Genomic DNA, 23,359 nt, shown 5'->3' with positions numbered 1-23,359 from the left:
CCCGAGACGTGCGATTCGTCGAGAAGGATTCCATGCGAAAGTTCTGTCGCAGACGTGGTCGTACGATATTCGCTTTCGACTGGTGACGCGGGTTATCGGCAAGATCCATGTTATGAGAGCATGTCATAACCCAGATGAGACATGTCTTGACGAAAACCTGGCCACCAACTATTCACGTGAATCGAATGAAGATGTTGATAGCTGAAGAAATGTTGCTAAATCCGCGTCCTGGCTTCTGTCTCTGCGAGACAGTGTCAGATGATCAATTCACGGACTGTCGGGCAGTAGATGAGCAGTCGTATGAGACCGTTGATGGCGATTTTGAGAACTTCCCAAACACAAAATGTACCCAGACTAAGATAATGGAAAATACTGACAGTGTTTGTCACTTGATTAAACGATGGTCAGTCATCTCTACAAGATATATCGATATAAGCAAATTCTGCAGATTGTCATTATTTGCAGGGGAATAAACTCGATGATTATGAATTCACGTGTGCGTGTGATATTACTACGAATTTATGCACAGAATCTAAAATTTAGATTGATATCAAAACGTGATGTTATCACGAGCTACTTTAGTTCATATATCAAGTACTAAATCACTTGAGAGGAGTGATGGATGGGACTTTAGAGTTACTTGACTTGGAGAGGGTTAGGTCCTGCCACTTTATCCTTTGAATCTTAGCCGACCATCTAGACGAACTTAACATTGAGTTACGATGAAGCTTGTTTAATTGCCACGATGAAACTTGCTCAATCCCCGTACTTTACAAAGGCTACCCTTAGAGAATATTTGCGAACGTTTGAACGAGAAGAATTATTTTGTTTCCATTTGAATCATAAGTGCCAATCGAAACTTTGAAAAACTTCGCTTATTTCTTGAAAATGTCGATTTGCCTACAGCACCTATCATAGGCCTCTCTGAAACGTGATCTGCTGAAACTCCAGCGTCAGGCTGATTATGATATTGTTATTAACAACAGATCAAATAGACCAGGTGGTGGAGTAGCTTTATGTGTTCCCCGAAATGATTACGCTATAAAGGAAGAACTGAAATATATGAATGAAGTAATAGAGTCATTATTTATTCAAATGTCAGTCCGAAAGGACAAAAACATTCCAGGAGTTATATACAGACCTCCTCAATCTAATTATGATGATTTTATGGAAATTATGAACGATATTTGTCGAAACGGTACATTCCACAACAAGGATTGCATCATCATGGGTGATTTCAATATAAATCTATTGTCAAGCAGTAATGCTGCCTGTGATAACTTCCTTGATAACATTTTACAAGCTATATTTCTGCCTCTTATTTCTAAACCCACAAGAATTGCTGTTCATTCTGCTACTCTTATCGATAACATTTTTGCTAACCTTAAACCTTTTCCAAAATCTGGCATAGTGGTGAGCGATATATCAGACCATTTTATGATATTTTGTCACTTTGATATTGGACCAAGGAGTCAAAGTACAACTCGAAAGTATGTATTTCGTCGCAAATGCACCCCTGAAAATATCGCTCTAATTCAAGAAAAACTTTAATCTGTGGACTGGTCAATTGTGTATGACGCAAATGAAAATATTGACCAAGCATATGATAATTTTCTTTGTATTTTGAATAATTGCCTAGATACATGTATTCCTTTAATTAAGGAAATGTCGTACACAGGATTACAAACGAATCCCCTAGCAACCGTGGGTTTCCAAAACAATATTACGCTCAATAAATCGCAAGAATACTCTTTATGTTAATTATATCAAGAACCGTGACGAAACTTCTCGCATGAAATATATTTCATACAAAAATATTCTTACCAATACACTCAGATTAGCTAAAAAGAAATATTTTGCGGACCAATTGAGTCAATTTAAATGCGATATCAAGAACACTCGGAAAGTAATAAATACCGTTTTGAATAGAGGGAAGGCTGTAAATCCCATTTCTAAAGTACAAGTTGATCATACTTTCTTTGAGGACAAGTCTGAAATTGCCGAGATTTTTCATTCATACTTTTCAAAATAGGTTCAAACTTAGCACAAACTATTACTCCGAGTGATAAATCATTTAACGAATTTCTTTCCTCACCAAACGACCAATAATTTTTTTTTTTTCAAACCAACTGACAGGCAAGAATTAATCAAAATTGTACTTCAGCTCAAAGCAAACAAAGCCCCTGGCTGTGATGACATTGGCAATGTCCTTATCAAACACATTATACATTGTATAGCAGATCCTCTATTGTTTTTATACAACTTTTCGCTACAATCTGGTCAATTATACCATCTAAAATGAAACTCGCGAAGGTGACTCCAATATTAAAAAAAGGAGACAAATTATGTATCAGCAACTATCGCCCGATATCTTTGTTAACTTCGTTATCAAAAATCTTAGAGAAAATTGTTCATTCAAGGACATCTACCTTCCTTGAATCTCACAACATCATATCTGACTCCCAATTTGGCTTTAGAGAAAGACATAACACAACTCATGCCATTCTAAGTTTAATCAATACCATATCAGCTTCAATCGAAAAATCTTGTCATACTATCGGTTTGTTCTTAGATTTTTCTAAAGCGTTCGATACTATAAATCAAGAGTGACATTCTGTTATACAAGCTTGCGCACTATTATATGGTATTAGAGGTAAGGCCCTGGAATGGTTCGAAAGTTATCTTTCTGGAAGAAAGCAATTCGTTACCATTGATGGATATAATTCGTCTACGGTTCCAATCACGTGTGGAGTTCCCCAAGGAAGCCTTCTTGGTCCACTGTTATTCTCTATTTATGTAAATGACATTCGATGTTCTTCGAGTGTTCTCTCTTTTATCCTCCTTGCTGATGATTCAAATCAATTCTATACTCATAGTGATCCTAATAAGTTAGTAGAAGTTTTAAATGTAGAACTTACACATGTAACAAATTGGATAAAAGCGAATAAATCATCTTTAAATAAACAAAAAACCCATTACATGTTATTTAGTAACTCGGTTAAACAACTTTCCTGATCAAGTGATATTTGATAATCCTGTCATTAAAGAAGTCAAGACCACAACATTTTTAGGTATTACAATTGACAATAAGCTTACTTGGAATTGTCATATTGATAACATTTGCAAGATAGTTTCAAGAAATATTGGCATTATCAATCACGTTAAACGGATTCTCCCCAAGTCAGTGCTTCTTATGTTATATTCAACTCTTATTCTACCTTGCCTTAATTATGGCGTAATGGCATGGGGAAATGCAGTACAAACAAAAATGGACAGAGTACTTCTCTTGCAAAAAAGAGCGATGCGATTACAATACCGCTTATAGATCACACACTGATGTCTTGTTTAAAGAAAACCGCATTCTTAAGATTACTGATTTATATCGACTTCAGCTGGGTTGTTTTATGTACAATGTAGAAATTAACGCTACCCCTGCTGCATTCAAGGAAATGTTCCGAAAAAATAAGGTTATACATAATTACTCAACAAGGCATGCAAATGATTATCATCTTCCTAAAAATAGAACTAGTTTTGGCAACAGAAATGTTTACTGGTCCTAAGCTTTGGAATTCCTTCGATCGTTCACTGAAACAAGCTCAGAGCTTAAATAGCTTTAAGTATAAGCTCAAAAACATATTTCTTGATAAGTACTAATAATCGGTTTCATGGTAATTAAATATCTGTATATTTCAACCAATGTTTTCTAGAAGTGCTTTCATTAAGTACACTGGGAAGGTTATCTTCTGTTTCATTCATTATTTTAATGGTATACAATGCACACTGTAAACACTTTATAAACCTGTACTGCATGTGTAACATTACATGACTTATTGTATATCCATATCGGGACTTATATTGTGCCCTTGTAAATAATGTATATATGGTGTTTTCGTTATACCACTTCGCCTTATCTTTGATATATTAATTTTTGTCGATATTCTGTAGGGGGACTACATTTAACAAGCACTGCTTCTAAGTAGTCCCCTCCATATTTGTACACACATGCTGTAATTTTATCTAAAAATATCACGATATTTTGTATATATTATACTCTGTATAGTTATGATATAATGTCCACTATGTGTTATACCCTGTATATTTATGATATAATGTCCACTATGTGGAATATGAATAAATAAACTTCAATTTTATTTGACCCCATGCCGATCATCGCCGCGCCCGTCCGAGCGATCTTGGTGGGATTAGGTCCACAGTTTTCCTGCGCGAAGGGTCGCAAATTTCTAAGATCTGTAGAAGCGCGTTGTCAGTTGTGGGACAACTTTTGAATGTTTTTTTTTCTCTCTCTCTCTCAATATGGCGGCCAGTGACTCTTCTTCGGAACCTCGAATTAATTGGTAAATGGATGAATAAGACATTAATAAATGAATAGCAGAGGTGAGCGCAATTACATTACTCATGCACGTGTAAACACATGAATGTCCATAATGTACAAATGTCTTGAATGGGAAGGAGTGGTTTGTAAATACAAGTAAGAGAAAATGTTATTGTTCCCACCTCTGATGACTGGAATAACACACAAAAAAGAAGAAAAAGGTATCAACCTCATTTAATTACATTCGACGAACACAACATGTAATTATGTCACGCTAGCACCCCCTCCTTTTTCCCCCTTTGGCTATCCATTGAGATCATATTATTTTAGGATACTACTGTATATATTTACAACTGAGTTCTTTGTCTTCTACTGCCATGAAAAGCAACATTTCTGTTGTACAGAACAATAATTTTTATGTCCATCCCAGATGTCTTTGCTTTGCACTTCTTTAATGATCAATTCTACATTTAAGTTACGTTTTATTTGCTGGTCACACCAGGCAGTATAATTTGTAAAGGACCACATTTAAGTGAATTATTTGAATTTGTAGGCCATTAAACAATATCAGCGATTGGATGGAAGCTAACAAATAATTTTATTGTAAATACATAAAACTATATGACTATATGAAATTTCGAAACTACAATACATCACACTTTGAAATTATGTTATAAATATAAGAAAACAAACATTTTTTAGGAGTAAATATAGATGAAAGATCATTGAGAATCAACATACAATTGATCAAATAACCAATTTCATACCTAAATGTATAGGTTTTGATTGAATTACAGCACATCCCTAAAATGTTCTTAGGGTGTTGTACTATACTAATTATCACCACACTCCCTGATCTAAGCGCATGGTAATTATTGCAAATTAAGTAATGTTAAGCTTAATTTCTAATAAAGCTATTGATCGAAATCGCAAGTTACAAAAACGAGGAATACACTCATAACCAACTCATCTTGTCTTTTCCCAGTTTATCTCTGCTTCTAGAATCGATAATAATCCGAAATTTAGTTTCATTACAGTCTGCAATGTTTCTATACAAACTTGATGACCTTCTTCCTGATGTATATATTCACTGATATTTTGCCCTAAATCCATTGAGAGTACACCAGAAATGCTCAGACTATACGTACACCATCTCCCAGTAAATTGCCCATCTCCTATACGCAGTCGTCAATATTTTACGAAGGTACAGTTTTATGGAATAATTTGACAAAGTCTCTTAAGACCAGTGACACCATATGAAAGACAATTCTGAAGATTGTATAAACAAGACATTTTTAAGCTACAACTTGATGAATAGCCTTGATGTTCAAAAGTGGAAATAAAGGAAATGAAATGAAAATTTAGGAATTACTAAGTTACCTTGGGTTGAAACCTGACATAGCATGCATGGCTCACATCATACTCTAGTATAACTATCGATCATGATAACCTGATCGCTATTTCTTCTACTCAAACGGTATACTTTATAGATATATTCTTTTACGCTCTTCTATTTCACTTTTACCCAGTAGATTCGTTGATCTGGGATGGGGGAAGGGAGGGGCAGGTGAAAGAGAAGATAGGGGTCTCCATGCCATTGCATTCGACTGACCTATACACAACAGACAAAAGTGTCTGATTCCAATAATCTGATCTTGAAAACAGGCCAAATAGCCATATAAATCGTTTCTTTGTTGGATGAACCGAGCGCCAAATATAGGCCTAAGCGCCAAACCACGCAGACAATTCGGAAGTACGTACGCCGTACATCGAGAACAAAAGCTATTTCAGTAAAGCCGCCCTTCTTTTGGTGTGTACATGCTGTTCGACTTACTTATTGGCGTACATTTATGTCCGTCAAGGAGCATTATTTTTTTCATAGAAATACTCTGGTAATTCCTTGGGATTGAAATGCCATTATGGGGTCTAAATCAAAACCTGAGACAGCTGCAGCTTCAAAGCACTTCAGAATGTTAAAAAAAAAGACTGTTAATTACATGACGAGACCGGATGGGGAGGTGAAAGACTGCATGTATCCCATATTGTATTATATCAATTGGAAAGTGCTGAAAGTTTTGACAAACAGTCACGAAGTTTTGAAAGTCTTTTTTGTTTCCATAGTATCCATCTGAAGATGAGACCATTTGAGAAGAAAAGTTAATGAAGTGCATGCACTCCATAAACATCAAAATAATGGAAAGTGCTCAAAAGTTTGAATGGGCAGTCACGCAATTTTAAAAGTCTTTTTGTTTTTAACAGTATACATCTGAAAGATAAGACCATATGGACAGGGAACTTAAAAACTGCACCCCACACACCAAGTAGAAAGTGGTCAAAAGTTTGAATGAGGAGTCATACAATGTGGAAAGTCTTTATGTTTTTAACAGTATATACTTCTGATAGATGAGACCATTTGGGTAGGGAAGTCATATACTGCATCCCATATTGATATCAAGTAGAAAGTGGTCAAAGGGGCCTAGTGATCGAAAGTTGGATGTGCAGTCACGCAATTTTAAAAGTCTTTTTGTTTTTAACAGTATACATCTGAAAGATAGGACCATATGGACAGGGAACTTAAAAACTGCACCCCACACACTAAGTGGAAAGTGGTCAAAAGTTTGGATGAGGAGTCACACAATGTTGAAAAGTCTTTTTGTTTTTAACAGTAAACATCTGAAAGATGAAACCACTTGGGTAGGGAAGTTATAAACTGCATCCCATATTGATGTCAAGTAGAAGTGGTCAAAAGTGACCGAAAGTTGGATGCGCAGTCAAGCAATATTAAAAGGTTTTAAACAGTATCTGTGAGATGAAACCCTTGCTATAATGTGCTGAAAGAACTTGAGTGTGTAATGATTAATGCAGAGGTTGTATATTGTGTTACTTGGAAACCATCATTCTGTAGGATGTTCCAAAAGAATGATCGGTGGTTGCAGCGTTTGCGTAGACTACAAGCAATCCTGTTAGATCGGCAAATATAAATTCAGAAGTGCAAATATTGTAATACCTATTCTCTTGCGACACTTACTGATATATTATCACCTCATGCATGGCTTTTATTCAACTGCTCTTCACACTACAATATGTACATATGTATATATATATATTTATTTATTTATTATTATTATTTTTTTTTTTATTTAATCCATGATTTTGAAAAGTCCGTACGGTGGACTCCCATTATAACGAAGACCCAGTCCTAGGGACCAGTAGTTTGTTTGTTTGTTTGTTTTGTTTTGTTTTTTCGTTATATCAAAATTTTGTAATAAGCGAAGAAATAAACAATAAAAGAAAACGTAGAGCAGATAATGTTGCGCACTGAATTTTTACTTCGTTAAAACCGTATTTCGTTATACTGTAACCGTGTTCGTTATAACGGGAGTGGACTGTAGTCCTGTGGGCATTGCTAACTGTGAGCTGGCTTACTGATTGTATGGGGAGGATTCGATTGCTCTGTTCATGATTCATTCAGCACTGAAAAAAAAATGTATATAGATTATACACTGTAATTGGTGTGTGCAGACCCTACCCATTCTCACATGCACTTGCATACACATTTTTTTTTTTTTTAAATCTATTCACTTGAATGGAAGTTACTATATGAAGTGAATAAATATTATTTTTCATTTTGTTCACTTCCATTCCTACACTACTGTGGAAGACACACACAAACACACACAAACACACACACACACACAAGAAAACCCCCGGACACATCCACCCTCACACACATATGCAGACATTCAAGCATAATACACTGTAGTGGACACCCTGTGCAGTCTATATTTCCGAACAATTATGCCAAACTGCAGTGATTCACACATCACAAATGACTCAACAAGTTCTTTTTCCTCTGCTAGACTACAGAAGCATCGTTGTCACAATTAATTTTTCACTTACTGCACGCATGACTAATAATCATCACTGACTGACAGCTCATTTAAAGGGAGTATATTTTTGATTGAGATTCAGATTTTAACTTTTTTTATGAGATAAGTAGAAACCACTTACATGAAATATTAAAGAGCATACAATTCAAAGGGAGTATATTTTATTGAGATTGAGATTGAGATTTTAACTTTTTTACAAGATAAGTAGAAACCACTTACATGAAATTTTAAAGAGCATATAATTCTAAGAGGTCAGGAATTCAGTGTATTTTATGAAAATTGGTGTTGAAATGACCGAGATGTCAAAAAAAAAAAAAAAAAAACCAAAACAGTAAAACAAAGTGGTTTTTGTAACAGGTGGGTTCCACCTTTTATAAGAATCTTTGTTTTTTGATATCTCGGCCATTTCAAAACTGATTTTCATCAAGTAAACTTTCAATTCCTTTTAGAATTGTATGCTCTTTAATATTTATAAAGGTGGTTTCTAATTATCTTGCAAAAAGTTATAACATGAATTCCCTTCTCAACCAAGCAATAGTATCCTTTTAACCTGAAAAGAAAAGTGCCTAAAACATTCACACACATTAAAAAATTCCAGTTCTAAGAAAGTAAAAATCCAGGCCGCAGCATCATCTGCTCTCTGCTTCTTTTTTTTTTTTTCTGGTTATACAGAAACTTCAGTAAAAAGAAAGAAATCTGCCAGTCCCAAGGACTTGTTTTAATGGGAGTGCACTGTACACACACACACACACACACACACACCACTCGTCCTCAAATAATAATAATGACAATATTATAATAATAATAATAGTAATAATAATAATAATAATAATAATAATAATAATAATAATAATAATAATAATATTATTAGTATTATCAGTATTATTTTTTTTTAATCATTATTATTATTGTCATTATTATTAATAAAATGAAACTTACACCTCAATACACAACAAAACAGTCAAAAGAATAGAAAAACTGTTGTGCGAACATCTACATTTTTTTTAATTCAATACAAGACAACATCTCACTGATGGAGATGCCATTACATTCAATACACTCAAATCCTGAGACACATATCCAATCCAATTACTGTACACAGATGACAGAATGACAGAAAAAGATCCAAACTGCTATTTCCATGCATCATGCTCTCCTCTAATTAACATTCCAATTCTGGAAATTTAACATGTACCATGTTCCATAAATAGGTCCTGGTCTTTAGTATCAGAAGTTGACAAGCAAGAGAATGTTTGTTTCTGTAGTTGTTGGTCTTTTTTTTTTTCATGTGTGTTCATATACTACAGGAAAGTGTCATTTACAGTGGGGAAGAACGCACAACCAAGTTCAATTTTACTGTGAGATTTCCAACGTCTGCATATTTTGGGTACCATTTGTAATGTGTCTAGAAAATGACAACTTACTATTGTTTCATATAGGGCAGCTAACATGGCCATGTTTGAGAAATGTCAAATGGTAGTATTGTATGCATAGCTGGATTCAAACATTACATGATTTTTCAACACTTAAATACAGCTGTTAATCATACACAGGTTAAAAAATGGCAACAGATGCTCCTTAAAAAAGATGCAATCGATCAAAAAACACAATCTATAGCATTCCTACATCAACACTAAAATTCATGCCCAAATATGAATGACACTCATATGTGTTTTGACACTGAACACCAAGAACGTCATAACTAAGGCATATGACGTTAATTTGGATGGTCAACACAATCCACTATGGAATGTTGTTTACTTCTAAAAACAAACTATGCCATCAGAAATGTTGGACCAAATATACATAAAATGAAAATGCCAAAACAGATTTCAAACACGGAGGGGAAAATACTGATCCACCATTTTATTTGTGTATCACTGGCTACATGTTTATTGCCAGATATAAGAGTTTAGGCAGGGTTTAAACTTGTTAGCTTTTACACAAAATAAGTGTCGATTTGCTGCATGCAGGGCAGAAAGAAATTAACGCGAACTCGAGATGAGTATATATACATCATTCTCCTGTTCCAACAATTCTATACATGTATTTCTCCACAAGTTTTTTTTTTTTTTCCCCCACAATTCCATATTGGAGAAATTATATATGTTGAACATGCAATTCAATCAATGTTGCCTGCTTCTAGAGTCAAAAGTTAAAAATAAACCCTTCCCTTAATTTGGTAAATGTGGCAGGGGTTAATACTCTATGTACAATACAATGTAAAATGAAATAAGAAAACACAAAAGGTTCTGTCCCCTCTCTTCATATCAAAATCTTCTTCACCTAGGTTTAAAAAAATAAATAAATAATAAAAAAAAACCAAAAACACACAAATCTCACAATATATACAACTTACTGGTAAAATACCCCACATGCAATAACCTGAAATTCGCATAAAAATAAACTGATCAGATTTACTCTCGTCAACACGAGGTGCTCTGGAAAACCCTGAAGGCTATGTTACACTTCTCGCATACAACTGCTCTACGAGGAAAACAGAACACCCCTCACTCCTCATTACTCTCAAAGTAGCAAACCGTATTGGAGAAATCTTAAAAGACAAATGTCCCTAAGTGAGCAAGGATAAATCAAGCTACTTGTGTCCTCCATTACAATGCAGTCCAAATTGACAGGATCTCGGGATATAACTCAGGGGGACTCACACCTACTGAGAGTTGCCGTAGTTGCCGTAGTTGCTGTAGTACTGGGCGTACTGCTGGGCATACTGCGGATTCTGCTGGTAGTATTGCTGGTACTGCTGGTACTGCTGGTTTGTGTACGACGACTGTTGCCCCTGGTTGTAGCCCCCCTGCTGCTGCTGCTGCCCCTGGTTGTAGGAGCTGCCCTGGTTGTAGCCAGAGGAGCCGCCACTGCTGCCGTATCCTGAGGAGCTGCCATAGCTCTGCACATTGCTGCCGCTGTTGTAACCCTGGTTGGAGCTATAGCTGCCACTACTGCTGCCGCCATAAGAGGATTGCTGGTTGTAGCTTGACTGGCGATTCTGATTGTAGTTGGACTATGACAAAGACAATCGAAGAGGTGAATGTCAACACAATGCTAATGACTGCTTAGAAATGCAACTTATGAGAACATCTGCATTTAGTAGATTTGATTTGTTTTTGTCATAATCCAAATCTCTTTCATCAGGATTTTTTCTCTCAACAGCACCTTGTCAGAGATTCTACACAAGAGTTGCACTCTTTAGTCATTTATGTTTGCCTGTATTTGCTGCATTCACTTCTGAGCCAAACAAATTGGAGGCAAAACTTGCCATCTCATAATACTTCATAGGGGTTTGTCAAATCTAACTGAATCAAGGTGTGCTCAGATATCTCACATGCCTACTATCAGTTGCAAAAATTTCCCCTCAGGTCACAGAAATTCATTGGAACTTTGGAGGGACTGACAATGAGATGTACAGATATCTACAGTAGCCTTGCAAGTCTTGACAACATTTATATGCAACTGAGCAGTAAGCACTCACCTGGTTGCTGCCATACTTGTTGTACGAGCCCTGGTTCTGGCGATTGCCATAACCTCCACTGCTCTGGCTGCCACTGCTGTAGCTAGAGCTGCCACTTCTGTTGTAGCTGCTGCCCCCACTGCTGTAACTTCCACCACCGCGGTTGCCGTAGCTGCTGCCACCACGGTTGCTGCTATAGCTGCTTCCTCCACTGCCACGGTTGCTACTGTAGCCACCACCATAGCCGCCACTGCTGCCATAGCCGCCACTGCTGCCATAGCCACCACTACCTCCATAGCCACCTCCGCCATAGCTACCACCCCCATAGTTGCCACCGCCGCGGCCGCCGTAGCCACCGCCATATCCACCACCACTGCCTCCACGATTCCAACCTGATAAGAAAAAGAGAAGTAAAAGAGAGGAAATGTTTCAAAGATCAATTTCAGGTAATATAAATACTCATCTCACACCTCAAATCAAGTTCACACAATATGAGACCTATTTCTTTTCCTTTTGGGCAGGAGAGAAACCTACATAATTCAAACAAAAAACAATTCCTTGGGAGGATCCGATCTGATGAGATACAGATTGAATTTTTTTTTTTTTTTTTTTTAGCAAACCATGTGCTGACTTACCTCTTTTATGGGCGCCATTGGCCATGCACACCCTTTTCATTGAATTGCTGTAGGAAATTTTGTGCAAAACTTTTATAGCAACAAACTGAGAAAAATGATATCAACTCAATATCTGTTACAGGTCTGCTAACTAGAAGGATGGGCGTTACTTTTCCACACAATAAAAGCCAGTTGGCCAGTTTTGCCTTTGCTCAAGTGCAGCACACCTAAACATCACAACTGGAGGATGAACAGGCATTCGAAGTCATACATTCTTCTGTGGGATTATAAGCAAGCAATGCAATATCAGCTAGAATATACCTCCATCACGATAGCCTCCACGGTATCCACTCCCTCCACCGTAGCCTCCACGTCTGTCGCCACGATCGTATCCTCCGGGACGGTAGCCACTGTGGTATCCGCCTCCCCTGCGATCGTCACGGCGGTAGCCGCCACGGTCATAGCCTCCGCGATCGTAGCCGCCACGGTCGTAGCCGCCCCTGAAGTCGCGTCCGCCTGGGCGCCTGTCAAAGCGGGGCTTCAGCCCACCTGCATCCCTGCCCTCTTTGCGGTAGCGGTCCACCAGGGGCCTGGCCTCTTCCTCCTTCAGCTCCACATACTCCACCTCATCGAAGAGCACACCCTTCTCGGGGAGCTCAAAGTTGGCTAACGGGGTTAATAGTGAGGATTAGTAGTAAAAGGAAAGCTGCATTAGAAAACCAGAAGTGCCGTGTTTCAACATTCTTTTTGATGCTTAACACTACAGCGTACAGCTACACTCTGCCAACTCTACACCTTACTTACACATGATACAAGTCTAGGAGTTCTACAAGAGATTAAGACGATGGGTGATTACATTTTTTGCCATGGCTGGCATTGGATCCCTACCTTTCATCTCATTCACTGCATGGTCCGGGACGTCCTTGCCTTCTTCTTTTGTGCGTTTTTCCACTCGCTTCTTAAATTCTTCGTCTGTGGGAACTAATACGATTGCTTTGGTGCTGAAACCCTCAAAGGGGCGCATTTTTCTTCTTCTTGCCGAGGGATACACATTTGTCTGACAGCAGCAATGGAGCAGGAGAGAATAACAGTGTATGCAAATGATTATTTGTGATTCCACATGGGCTATCAAAGCCGCCTGTTCATTCGATTCTCTGCAATGAGAAGTCCACACAACATGTTACTCATTGGTCAACATATTTACACGACATTTCGACAGAACAAGGTGTCCACTTCCCCCATACATACCTGTTTGCACCTGAAAGAGAAGGTTGGTAATAAGTCCTGCACAAACTGAAGCTTCTGCCAAATTGCTTTGGTTTCATCTTTGCTGCATTGAACATCTTTCTAAGTAGCTCTCACTTCTCTGAGTGCCAGGTTCTACTGCTCTGCATCATCATCTGATCACATATAATACTATATAAACTGCCTACATACACTTAAAACTACTGAATTACAGCTCATAATGTCCTCCAATTAAAACAAGCTTATTCTAATGACACGACACGAGAAATAATATCATAAGCTGATGATAGCAATGCAATACAAGGAATGCTACACATGCACAGAGAGGAAGATTACACGTCAAACCAGTAAGGCACTGCACAAATATATATGTCTGTTTTCACAAATGATTATCTTGCTCTTGATCATCCTTTCCTCCAGGCTGCATCTTTTGTTCTCATTTGCTTTTATATAAGTCACATTTGTAAGTCACATTCTAGTAGCACCTTTACAGCAAGAGTATCGTTTTGTGTTCACATCGCATAAAGTTTAATTTCAGTAGGCGTAGGTGGGCTAGGACATCTTCCATCTGCATTTAGATTTACAGCATCAGGATTTTCTTGGCTCCAATATCATTGTAACTTTCAATATGCCACCAACATATTTCCACAGTTTGAAACTGCAAATACTAAAATCAGGAGAGTATGATCCTTTTGAATATTTCCAAAGACATGCCAGTCTTTTGAAGCATCAGATGTACTAATGTGGTCAATACAATGCCAATTAAGAGTCAAATAACCTTATCAATGATAAATGTGTCATTTTCACCAATCCGTTATTTTGCTCATTTACACTGACCCAAATATTAGTCTACAACGTGACCAATGATAAATTTGCCATTGTCAACAGTTCGTTGTATATGCTCGTTTACAGTGTCCCAAATATCAGTTTACAACCTGATCAATGATAAATTTCCCACTGTCGCCCAATTGTTGTGTATGCCTGGTTACAGTGACCCAAATATCAGTTTACGTCGAGTTCTAAATGTGACAATATAAATCAAGCATCATTACATCCTCTTCACTGATGGCTCAGTAAGCATTGGAGAAATGCAACAGAAAAAAGCAAATCAGATAACAAAACATGTATCTGAGAGATCTGTTGTTCACATAAGAGTAATGAATCAAATATGCTATTTTGTCAGTGCTCTTGAGTGCACTGAATGAGAGATGATTCTGATTACCACCAAAAAAAAAAAATTGTAAAAAAATCCTAATTATGTTACGTTGCCTTTTATGTGTGTCACCAATACTACCAAAACAGAGCATTTGAGTTCAGAGAAATGTGACAATTACTCAAAAAACACTATGATAAACAATGGTACTGCATAGCACTGAAAGTATATTGCATATTTGTTTCTTTTCCCCGATCATGTTCTTCTCTATGGGTGATGGTCGCTTTAATGTCACATCGTCAGTGCTACCTCGAAAGACAAACTTGCTTCTTGGTTACTTCTCAGAAACATTACAACATCAAACATACAACTATCATTACATGTCAATAGTGCCATAATATGCACTTTCTTTTTCTTTTGTCTTTTACTTTTCAACAACTACTGAAGACTTCCATGACTGGGCTCTACAGGTGAACCTATTTGAGGGCAGTCTCAACAGAAACAATCTTGCTATCATTTACCAAAATTATGGCATTTTCAATTTGTTTTTGCCATTTTCATAAGCACACTCATTAGCATATGATGTCTGAACCACCAATGGCATAGCAGCAGTGCACTGGACAGTGAGGGATCGGTCCAGTAGTGAAATACTATCTCTACAGTTCCTTTTTTCATTTTCTTTTCTCAAAATCTTTAACAATAAAAAACTATGCAGTACCTTTCAGATCCATCCTACGCAAATTATAACTTTTTGTGAGTTTGCAGTGAATCATCAACAATCACTGCACACAAAGATCCCTCCCCCTTCCTCCGAGGCAACCCAGACTCCTTCCACCTCGTATTCAATTACAAATAATCACTCAGTGCCAATGCTTAATAAGTACATACATAGATACATACATACATATATACACATAAGACAATAATCTACAGGACTTGCTTTGAAGCAGCAGCAGCAGCACCTGACATGCTGACAGAGAAGTGGAGTTTTCTGTCTGGATGTTTCAAAATGCAGCAAAATAGGATCAGAACAATGTATACTTTTGGGCCAATGTTGTGCAAGACTCATTTTTGTTAGGTGTCATTAGAAGGAGCTCCCACTTGGTGGCGGGGCTCACATACCTGGTCCAGGATGTAGTTGCGCCGCTTGCGAGCAGCGACTTCAAAGAATCTATTCAAGCACTTGGTGGCCAGGTCCATGAGTTTGTCCCATCGTCCCGCATAGTTGCGCTGACGGCGAAGGCCCATCACCTGCAACAAACACAAACAGTAGCGAATACAAAATCACAATTCACCAGCATAATTAAAAACATACGACCAATGATCAGACTTCTGAATACTGGTACTAATCTCTGTAGAATGACATACATCTCTTCAGAACACGGAACATGTAACCATATGGGCTTTCAGACAAAGCAACTCACAGACCTTCAATGCAAATGTCCCATGACTCTACCCAGCTTTCTAAAACTGGTAGTACATTTTCTCTAATATCTAATATCTTAAGGACATACCAGCGCACATACATATCCGTATCATCAGGAAATTCTCAGATAAAAACACTTGTTCAGTCTCTTCACATGTATGAGTGCTCAATCAGAAGCAGAACTGGCAGTGTTGGTATCATCACAGAATACAGGATTTCTCTATTAGACAAGGCTGGTCAATTAAGTCTTCAAAGAGAAATCAATCTCCAACATCCAACAGAGAGAGTAATAACAAACATATCCAGGCACAAGACTAAACTACCTTTCAATTTGAGAATTACAAGTGGCATATGAATATCTCAAAATATTAGTCCGTCATGTGGCCAGTAAGTTCTGAAAATAGTAAAAACAACCACTCTCCCTATAACATCGTAAACAAATGGACTACATATTAAATTGCAGCCAGGAACTCTTGTACTTCTCCTCTATTAAATGCTGTTAGGTTCTCAACCTGCTGCAAGTCACTTTACATACCTTCATTTTGTCCATGATGAGGTTGGTGCCCAGGATGTAGTATTTTTTGTCGGTCATCTCCTTGCAGGCATTGATGGCCCAGGTGGTCTTGCCAGAGCCGGGCAAGCCAACCATCATCAGCAACTGTGGGAGAAATGTCACAGAATCCAAGTTCAAAATTATTGTTGAGAACCAAGGGTAGACTTAATGAAACCCCATAAACTTTGCACAGCTATAAGCTCCCCTCCTTGTTCTACACAGAGTATTTTTATTATTTTTTATTTGTCATGGCAACAGAAATGGTAATGCGTAATAGAAACAATGTCACAAACCTACCTTCCTTGCAGAAGTTGAAACTCGAAAGACATCTACTCCACAAACCAGGGACATATTACAGCATGGGTAATTTGACGATTGCATAAAAGGCTTTCAATAATTTCATCCCGACTTGTCAAATGCGAAATGAATACATTTGTGGCATTAATGCTAAGTCTCTGATATTTAAGAGAGTTGTATTCTTTTCACTGTGATAATTGAAACAGGAGAAAGCATGCACAAATACACTGTTCATTCTTATTCTATCCCCCATTCTGTTCCCTATAGAGACATCAAGGCATACCTGAAAATCTTACATGAAAAGTACATCTCTGACAATTTAACAGCACAAGACACTGGACAGAATATGTGACACTAAGGCTTCACAGCAGAACAGAATTTATTCTATGAACTTGGTTTGAATAAATAACTTGACTATTCTAAACTCATCTCTGGCAGAATAATATTTCCAAGCAACACAAAAAATCAACAGGAAGAAGGTGCATTAGCATATAATTGTAACAGGATACATGATTGAGAAAAAAGCAAATACAACTTTGAAACATCAACACAAACAAAACATTTTCATCTTCCCATTAAAGCGCTGCAAACGACAAGTTACTGCAATCGACGCAGAAACCATGCACACATAGAAAATGAAAAACCATCACATACATGAGTGTCTAGGTCAGCACATCCCTGACCATATTGCCCCCCTTGATGGTATATGGCTACAAACAGAATCTCACATAACTCTCATAACAAAAACAATACATACAATAAATACATACAACACAAAACTTTGAATCTGCTATTTACATCACACTACAAGCAGAACGGCACATTTCAAAGGAACAGACAAGGCATGAATGGGTACTACAAGCAAAACAGCACATTTCAAAGGAACAACAGAAAGAAGTGGGTAGGTGAAAGTAACAGATTTCACCACAGAAAACAAATATGGAAAGGATTCATGTAGGTAAATTTATCTAAACAAGCCAACAACATTCTGAAAGCCAATCAAAACACGTGCAAGCTTCCTGTAAATGTACAACAATGTCAATTCCATCTGTTCATCATGAGCACCTTCCCCCTAACTTTAACATCTTGTGAGGTTACATCCTCAATATAAATGTGTAACCACTAATCACATTTTCAACGAACTTATGAGCGAACTGAGAAACACAGTCACAATACAACTCAAGTAACAGTGTTTATCAAGCATGTATCAAACACCCGCCCACCACTGCACCAGCCAGCATGTCTTTTGACGTTGTTACTCTGTTGTGCTTCAAGACAAGCACACTGCGTATCACTCACAATCATAAAGGAAACATGATTCCACTCCATAAATACTTCCTCTTCCACTCAACTTGTAATTAACAATTTTGTAACCTTCAATTTTCATTTCAGTAGATTCAAAAGGCAATACATTCTAATTACTTTGTTTTCCTTCTTTTTTTGAGCAAATTGCACACAATAGGCAAGCCATCCTACTTTCTATTAACTTTCACCATGAACTAGCAAATAGTACAGGAAATAAGTTTACCATCTGTGACTTAATCACATGTAATGACATGATACAGAAATTGTACCAGCACTACCGGTCTTTACTTGTTACACTACGACTGAGCATGTAACAGCGCATGATATTTTTATTTTTTTGCCTTTAATGGTTGTACAACACATTTGTAGATCAATACATTCTCATCCAGTCTCTTGCCAGCTCATATTACATGCGCACAACATTATCAAGTCTTATCACTGTCCTGCAAATGAATATCAACATGAGATACAATCAGTAGGACCTCAACACCTATTGCTTCCCTCACTGGATTCTCCCCCTAGATGTAACCAGCTTTGGGCACTGGTGTATACCACCAGTAAGAGGTTGTCTGTCCACATCAACTGGGAAAGAAAACCTAATAAGGTCTTCACAAGACTTCCACACCATCCTCTCTTTTCTGACGGGTATGGAGTACAAACTGAAAATGTGATGCCGTATTTCCTTCATTTTTGCCTCGGTGTCACCAGGGGCGGAGTCCCCACCGTTCTTTCGGAGGAGCTTTCTCGCCATGCGCAGAGCACAAATCTTGTAGTTGGCACTGGTGCGAGATATTTTCAGCGCCTCGGCTTTAGATAGCTCCGGCACAGCCTTCTCGGCAGAGGAGAGCAGTTGTGGGGAACTGTGTTCACGTGACAGCTGACTGGACCGACAAACTCTTACTGAGGAACCAATGACAGAGCTGGACTCATCAACTACAGAGTCATACTTGGGGGTTTGCTCTAGAGAAATAAATGTTGGGGTTGGAGATCGGACAACAGGTGTACTAGTGTCCTCATTATTGCATTGCGCAAATAGGTTGCAGCCAGTTACGGATGGTAGCATGGATCTTCTTGGGTTTACTGAATCTCTCTCAAGGTGCGTCAACACAGAGCATTTGCTCCTGCCCAGTTTTTGCTTGCTCTGCTGGCCATGAATCTCTTCTCTGTCCCCACCAAGTTGCAGAGCAGCTTTCAGTTTATCATCAATTGATGTCACATTCTCATTCAACGCAGACAGGTTTGACACCAGGGTTTCTAACACTCCCTCTGTTTTCCCCATTTCCCAACTTTGTTTATGGCCTTCTGCATTTCCTGCACCGACAGAGTTTTTCTCTGCCTTGCGTATGCCTGACCCTTCAAGACGAGCTCTAAAGTCACTAATTTTTGGACTCTGGTTTGGAGATTCTTTGGTGTCTAGAGAAGTTCTGTACAGGCTGTTCAGTCGAACCTCAAGAAGGCTATTCAGACTACAGCCAACGCTGTCTTGAGGGAGCTGTGTTGGGTACATGGGAGCCTGTGAGAGAAATTGGTATCCAATGTTCACACTGCATCAACCCCTCATTTCTCATTTGCATAGACGTGATGTTAAACTAGAGCTATAATGTGCAGCTAAATCTAAATTCAATCTTGAAAATGAATAAAAATGTACATAAAAATGCTTTTTTTCCTACATGTGCTTGTTTTGATTTATAGTACATTCCATTTATAGCAGTAGTAGTGACATCCATTTTCATCTAGAAATGACCAAAGCAAGACCATGTAGGCTACCTGTCCATGATACAAAAACTGATACTAAATGCTTTAATTAGAATACTATGTGAATGTAGCATTTCCTACAGATAAAATTTTGGCTGCTACCACATTCTACATGTACACAAAAGTTGGAAGTCAAAAAAATAACAAAACTGATGCACACCTGGTTCATCATGGTACGTCTGCTAGATACTGGCAAATATTTTGCAATATCTGTGACATCTTTGGCAGTGTCTAAAATGTGGAAGGGGGAAAAAGCTATAATTTAGAAACTGTTCATTGACAGTTCCTGCCATTATCCCATTCACCTATAAAAGAACAAATCTGTGAAATTCTGGATAGAACCACTTAAAAGCCTAGAGATATAGAAGTCACCTTGCATGACATCATTTATGCTAATTAGAACAAAATTGTCTGTCAGAACACATACTGGCATTTTGAGAAATTGAAAAAGCTTCGAATTGCCTCTTACGGAAAAAAAAAAGAAGAGACAAAGACAATTTCAATATGAAGCCATTAATTTGAAAAAAAAGTTGGTTGCACATTTATAGCATGTTCTGATGACTATAAGTTCTTTGAAATGTACATCTTGTTGTTACATATGCCTACAGCAGCCACTAGTAATACCAATCCACATAGAATACTTTTTGTAGTGCAAACTTCTCACGTTTTGTAAGGCACTTGTCATCCACGAATATTCTGAATTATCACTACAGACTGCCTTGTGCTATACCATTTAAGCAAACCCAGAATAAAAATGGGCAGGAAGTGAGACTCACTCAAAACAGAGATCACCCTTCCCCTCACTAGCCCAGCCATTCTGGCGACTGTCACAAAGGTGTCTTGGACTCCCTCGCCCTCCACAATATGCTTCGTGGGAATAATGGCTGGGTTCCATTCATCCAGAAGGCCCAGGAGAACGGCAACGGGACCCTGGTAGAAATGACAAGACTTGGCTGGAACCAGGTGGAGCCTGGCAACATTGACTTATCCCCCAACAGTGACATCAATGACGAATGTTGTGAGTGGGTGGCACATCGAGCGAGTGTTAAGTTCAATGGGAATTTATCAAGGATGGCATCAGTGATCCTCACGACCCGATACTCGTCATTCACTTGTTCTCGGTGAAAGAAGAGGATGCTTGCGCTCGGATGAAATCAGTGATTGAATAACAGCGTGCTCTGATGACTTGGCATAGTTTGAAAATACTGTCAGTGCGTTGTGGTGCTGATGCTCTGTGTGTATAAACTATGCGCTATGACCAATTCTTACATGGTTAGTCCAGTCCTCCGAGACCAAGCACAGGCTCAAAATTTTTGACCAGATGACACTGGTTATTTCATTCTCTGTTGGCAATTGCCTGCCCCATCCCCCCCCCCCCCCAAATCCCTTAAAATACTCAAAATAATGAAGAAATTTTCTCATCAAATCAAGCTTTGATTGCATGGTCTAAGAGACGGGGCAACATGCACATGTTTAGTCGAAATGAGTTCGCACTAGCACTATGTGACGAAGAGGTAAAGTACCCCTCATCAAGATTGGCTCCTGCAGAGATGTGAAAATTTGTCTGGAGGATTGGAGACATTTCATTTTAGTTCTATGTCATCCATTAAGACTTTACAGCCACAGCAGTTAACCCTAGTAAACCAACACACATACACAAACAATAACACACAATAAAATGACTTCCCATTGAAATGACCTATAGATTCTGAGGATGTGTTGAGGGTCAAGTTAATAAAATCCATTACACTTTTCTGTTTCTGTCAATGAGCTCCTTGTAAAGTGCACATGAATAAAGGTGTTGGTTAGAGCCATCAGGTAAACCTAACTTACATTAGTGATATAAAGGGATGAGTCATGAAAAGCCACTAGCACCTGAGTGGATTGATTAGCCATAGATAGAGGAAATACCAAACAATCTTGTATCAAGTCAAGGTGAAGACTGATAATTGATCATATTTTGTCAAAATGCATTAAAGCCACATTCCAGTCACAGACCACTGCGTAATGTGTTGTCAGTCACCATTGTTTTTCACGTCTATTCCATCCTATCCAGTTTCATAACATACTGGCTGAAACCTTGAACTCTTCCTCAGATTAAAACACTATTTCAGTCTCTTCATACAATTGAGTGCTCAATCAGAAGCAGAACTGGCAGTGTTGGTATCATCAGCGGAGACGCGTTCCAATAAAAAAGAAAAAAAAATGTAAGAATTAAATGCCACTAGCACCAAATATTATTAATCAACAATGAATAGTGCAAATACCTTACATTCGTATTTCAAATTAAGAACAAAACTGAGTAAATGATATTTTGTCATGATGCACCACAGCCACATTCCAGAGTTACAGTCATGTCAATCCTGTTGTCAGTCACACGATACACCTGTTTTTCAGAACTCATTTGTTACACAGCTGGCGTACAACTAAGCTCCTGATTCGAATCACATGTTTGATCCCTTCACCTACCAGTAAAACTGGCAGTGTGTGTGTACCAAATAACAATGACCTTTGAAACTTGTAATCTGAACAAGATGGGAACAGACAAGTCACACACAGGGCTGCACGCTTACACAGACTTCCACAAAACAGAGAAACACCATAAACACAGAGTACATGGACAAAACACAGTGTCAAAAGGCTCAGGTTGGAAGAGTCAACAAAGCTCCTAGTCTCACCTCACACTCGGCCTTGGTCGCTGGTGGTTTGGGGCCTCGGACGGTGTCCTCTGCAGGCAGCTGACCTATGAGTGTGAAGCCTTCTTTCAGAGGAAACCATGGCTCTTCCTACACATCATTAACGTTGAGAATGGAAATGAAAGCAGGAGATGCTTGTATGATTGTGGGTTTTTTTTTTCCACATCCATTCCATCCAATCCAGTTTCATAACATACTTGCAGAAATTTTGAACTCTTCCTCAGATTAAAACACTAGTTCAGTCTCTTCATACAATTGAGTGCTCAATCAGAAGCAGAACTGGCAGTGTTGGTATCATCAGTGGAGGTGTGTTATCAATGAGAATGAATGAGTGCATACATGCCAAACTTGAAGCTCAATATCCAGAAGCAAATGAGGGTCAAAAATTGCTATAAGGCTTACAGTCATATCAGTCTCTCAAACAGTAGGTAAAATTTTTATTAGGAATGGAAATAGAAGGTTGAATAGAGTGCCAAGAAAAAAAAATCATAACAACTCTACAGAAAAGTTTTAATAAAACAGCGGAAGTTAGCAGACATGCAAATGTTGGGTCATGTCAAACATATGAACCATTACCGGAGGAACGCTTCCTTATTTTTGTCACATAGTCACAAAGCCAGTCTTTT

General features: G+C 38.2%; 1 protein-coding gene across 3 annotated transcripts in view; it reads right to left on the bottom strand.

Annotated features, from left to right (window-relative positions):
- Positions 1-9,202: 9,202 nt before the first annotated feature.
- LOC140235897 (heterogeneous nuclear ribonucleoprotein U-like protein 1) overlaps positions 9,203-23,359 on the bottom strand; it is a 28,286-nt gene continuing 14,129 nt past the window's right edge. For all 3 annotated transcript variants that reach the window (XM_072315891.1, XM_072315897.1, XM_072315900.1), the window contains 7 exons: positions 22,716-22,823; positions 16,663-16,785; positions 15,824-15,952; positions 13,192-13,360; positions 12,625-12,969; positions 11,711-12,081; positions 9,203-11,242 (listed from right to left, as the gene is read on the bottom strand). In XM_072315891.1, coding sequence (XP_072171992.1) covers positions 10,892-11,242; positions 11,711-12,081; positions 12,625-12,969; positions 13,192-13,360; positions 15,824-15,952; positions 16,663-16,785; positions 22,716-22,823 — 1,596 coding nt within the window. In that variant the 3' untranslated portion in view covers positions 9,203-10,891. The remainder of the gene's footprint in view (positions 11,243-11,710; positions 12,082-12,624; positions 12,970-13,191; positions 13,361-15,823; positions 15,953-16,662; positions 16,786-22,715; positions 22,824-23,359) is intronic.

This window comes from Diadema setosum, chromosome 1, assembly GCF_964275005.1.
Source record: "Diadema setosum chromosome 1, eeDiaSeto1, whole genome shotgun sequence".
Taxonomy (NCBI): Eukaryota; Metazoa; Echinodermata; class Echinoidea; order Diadematoida; family Diadematidae; genus Diadema; species Diadema setosum.
The sequence above is the reverse complement of the archived record's forward strand: the minus strand, read 5'-3'. Positions and strand labels throughout refer to the sequence as shown.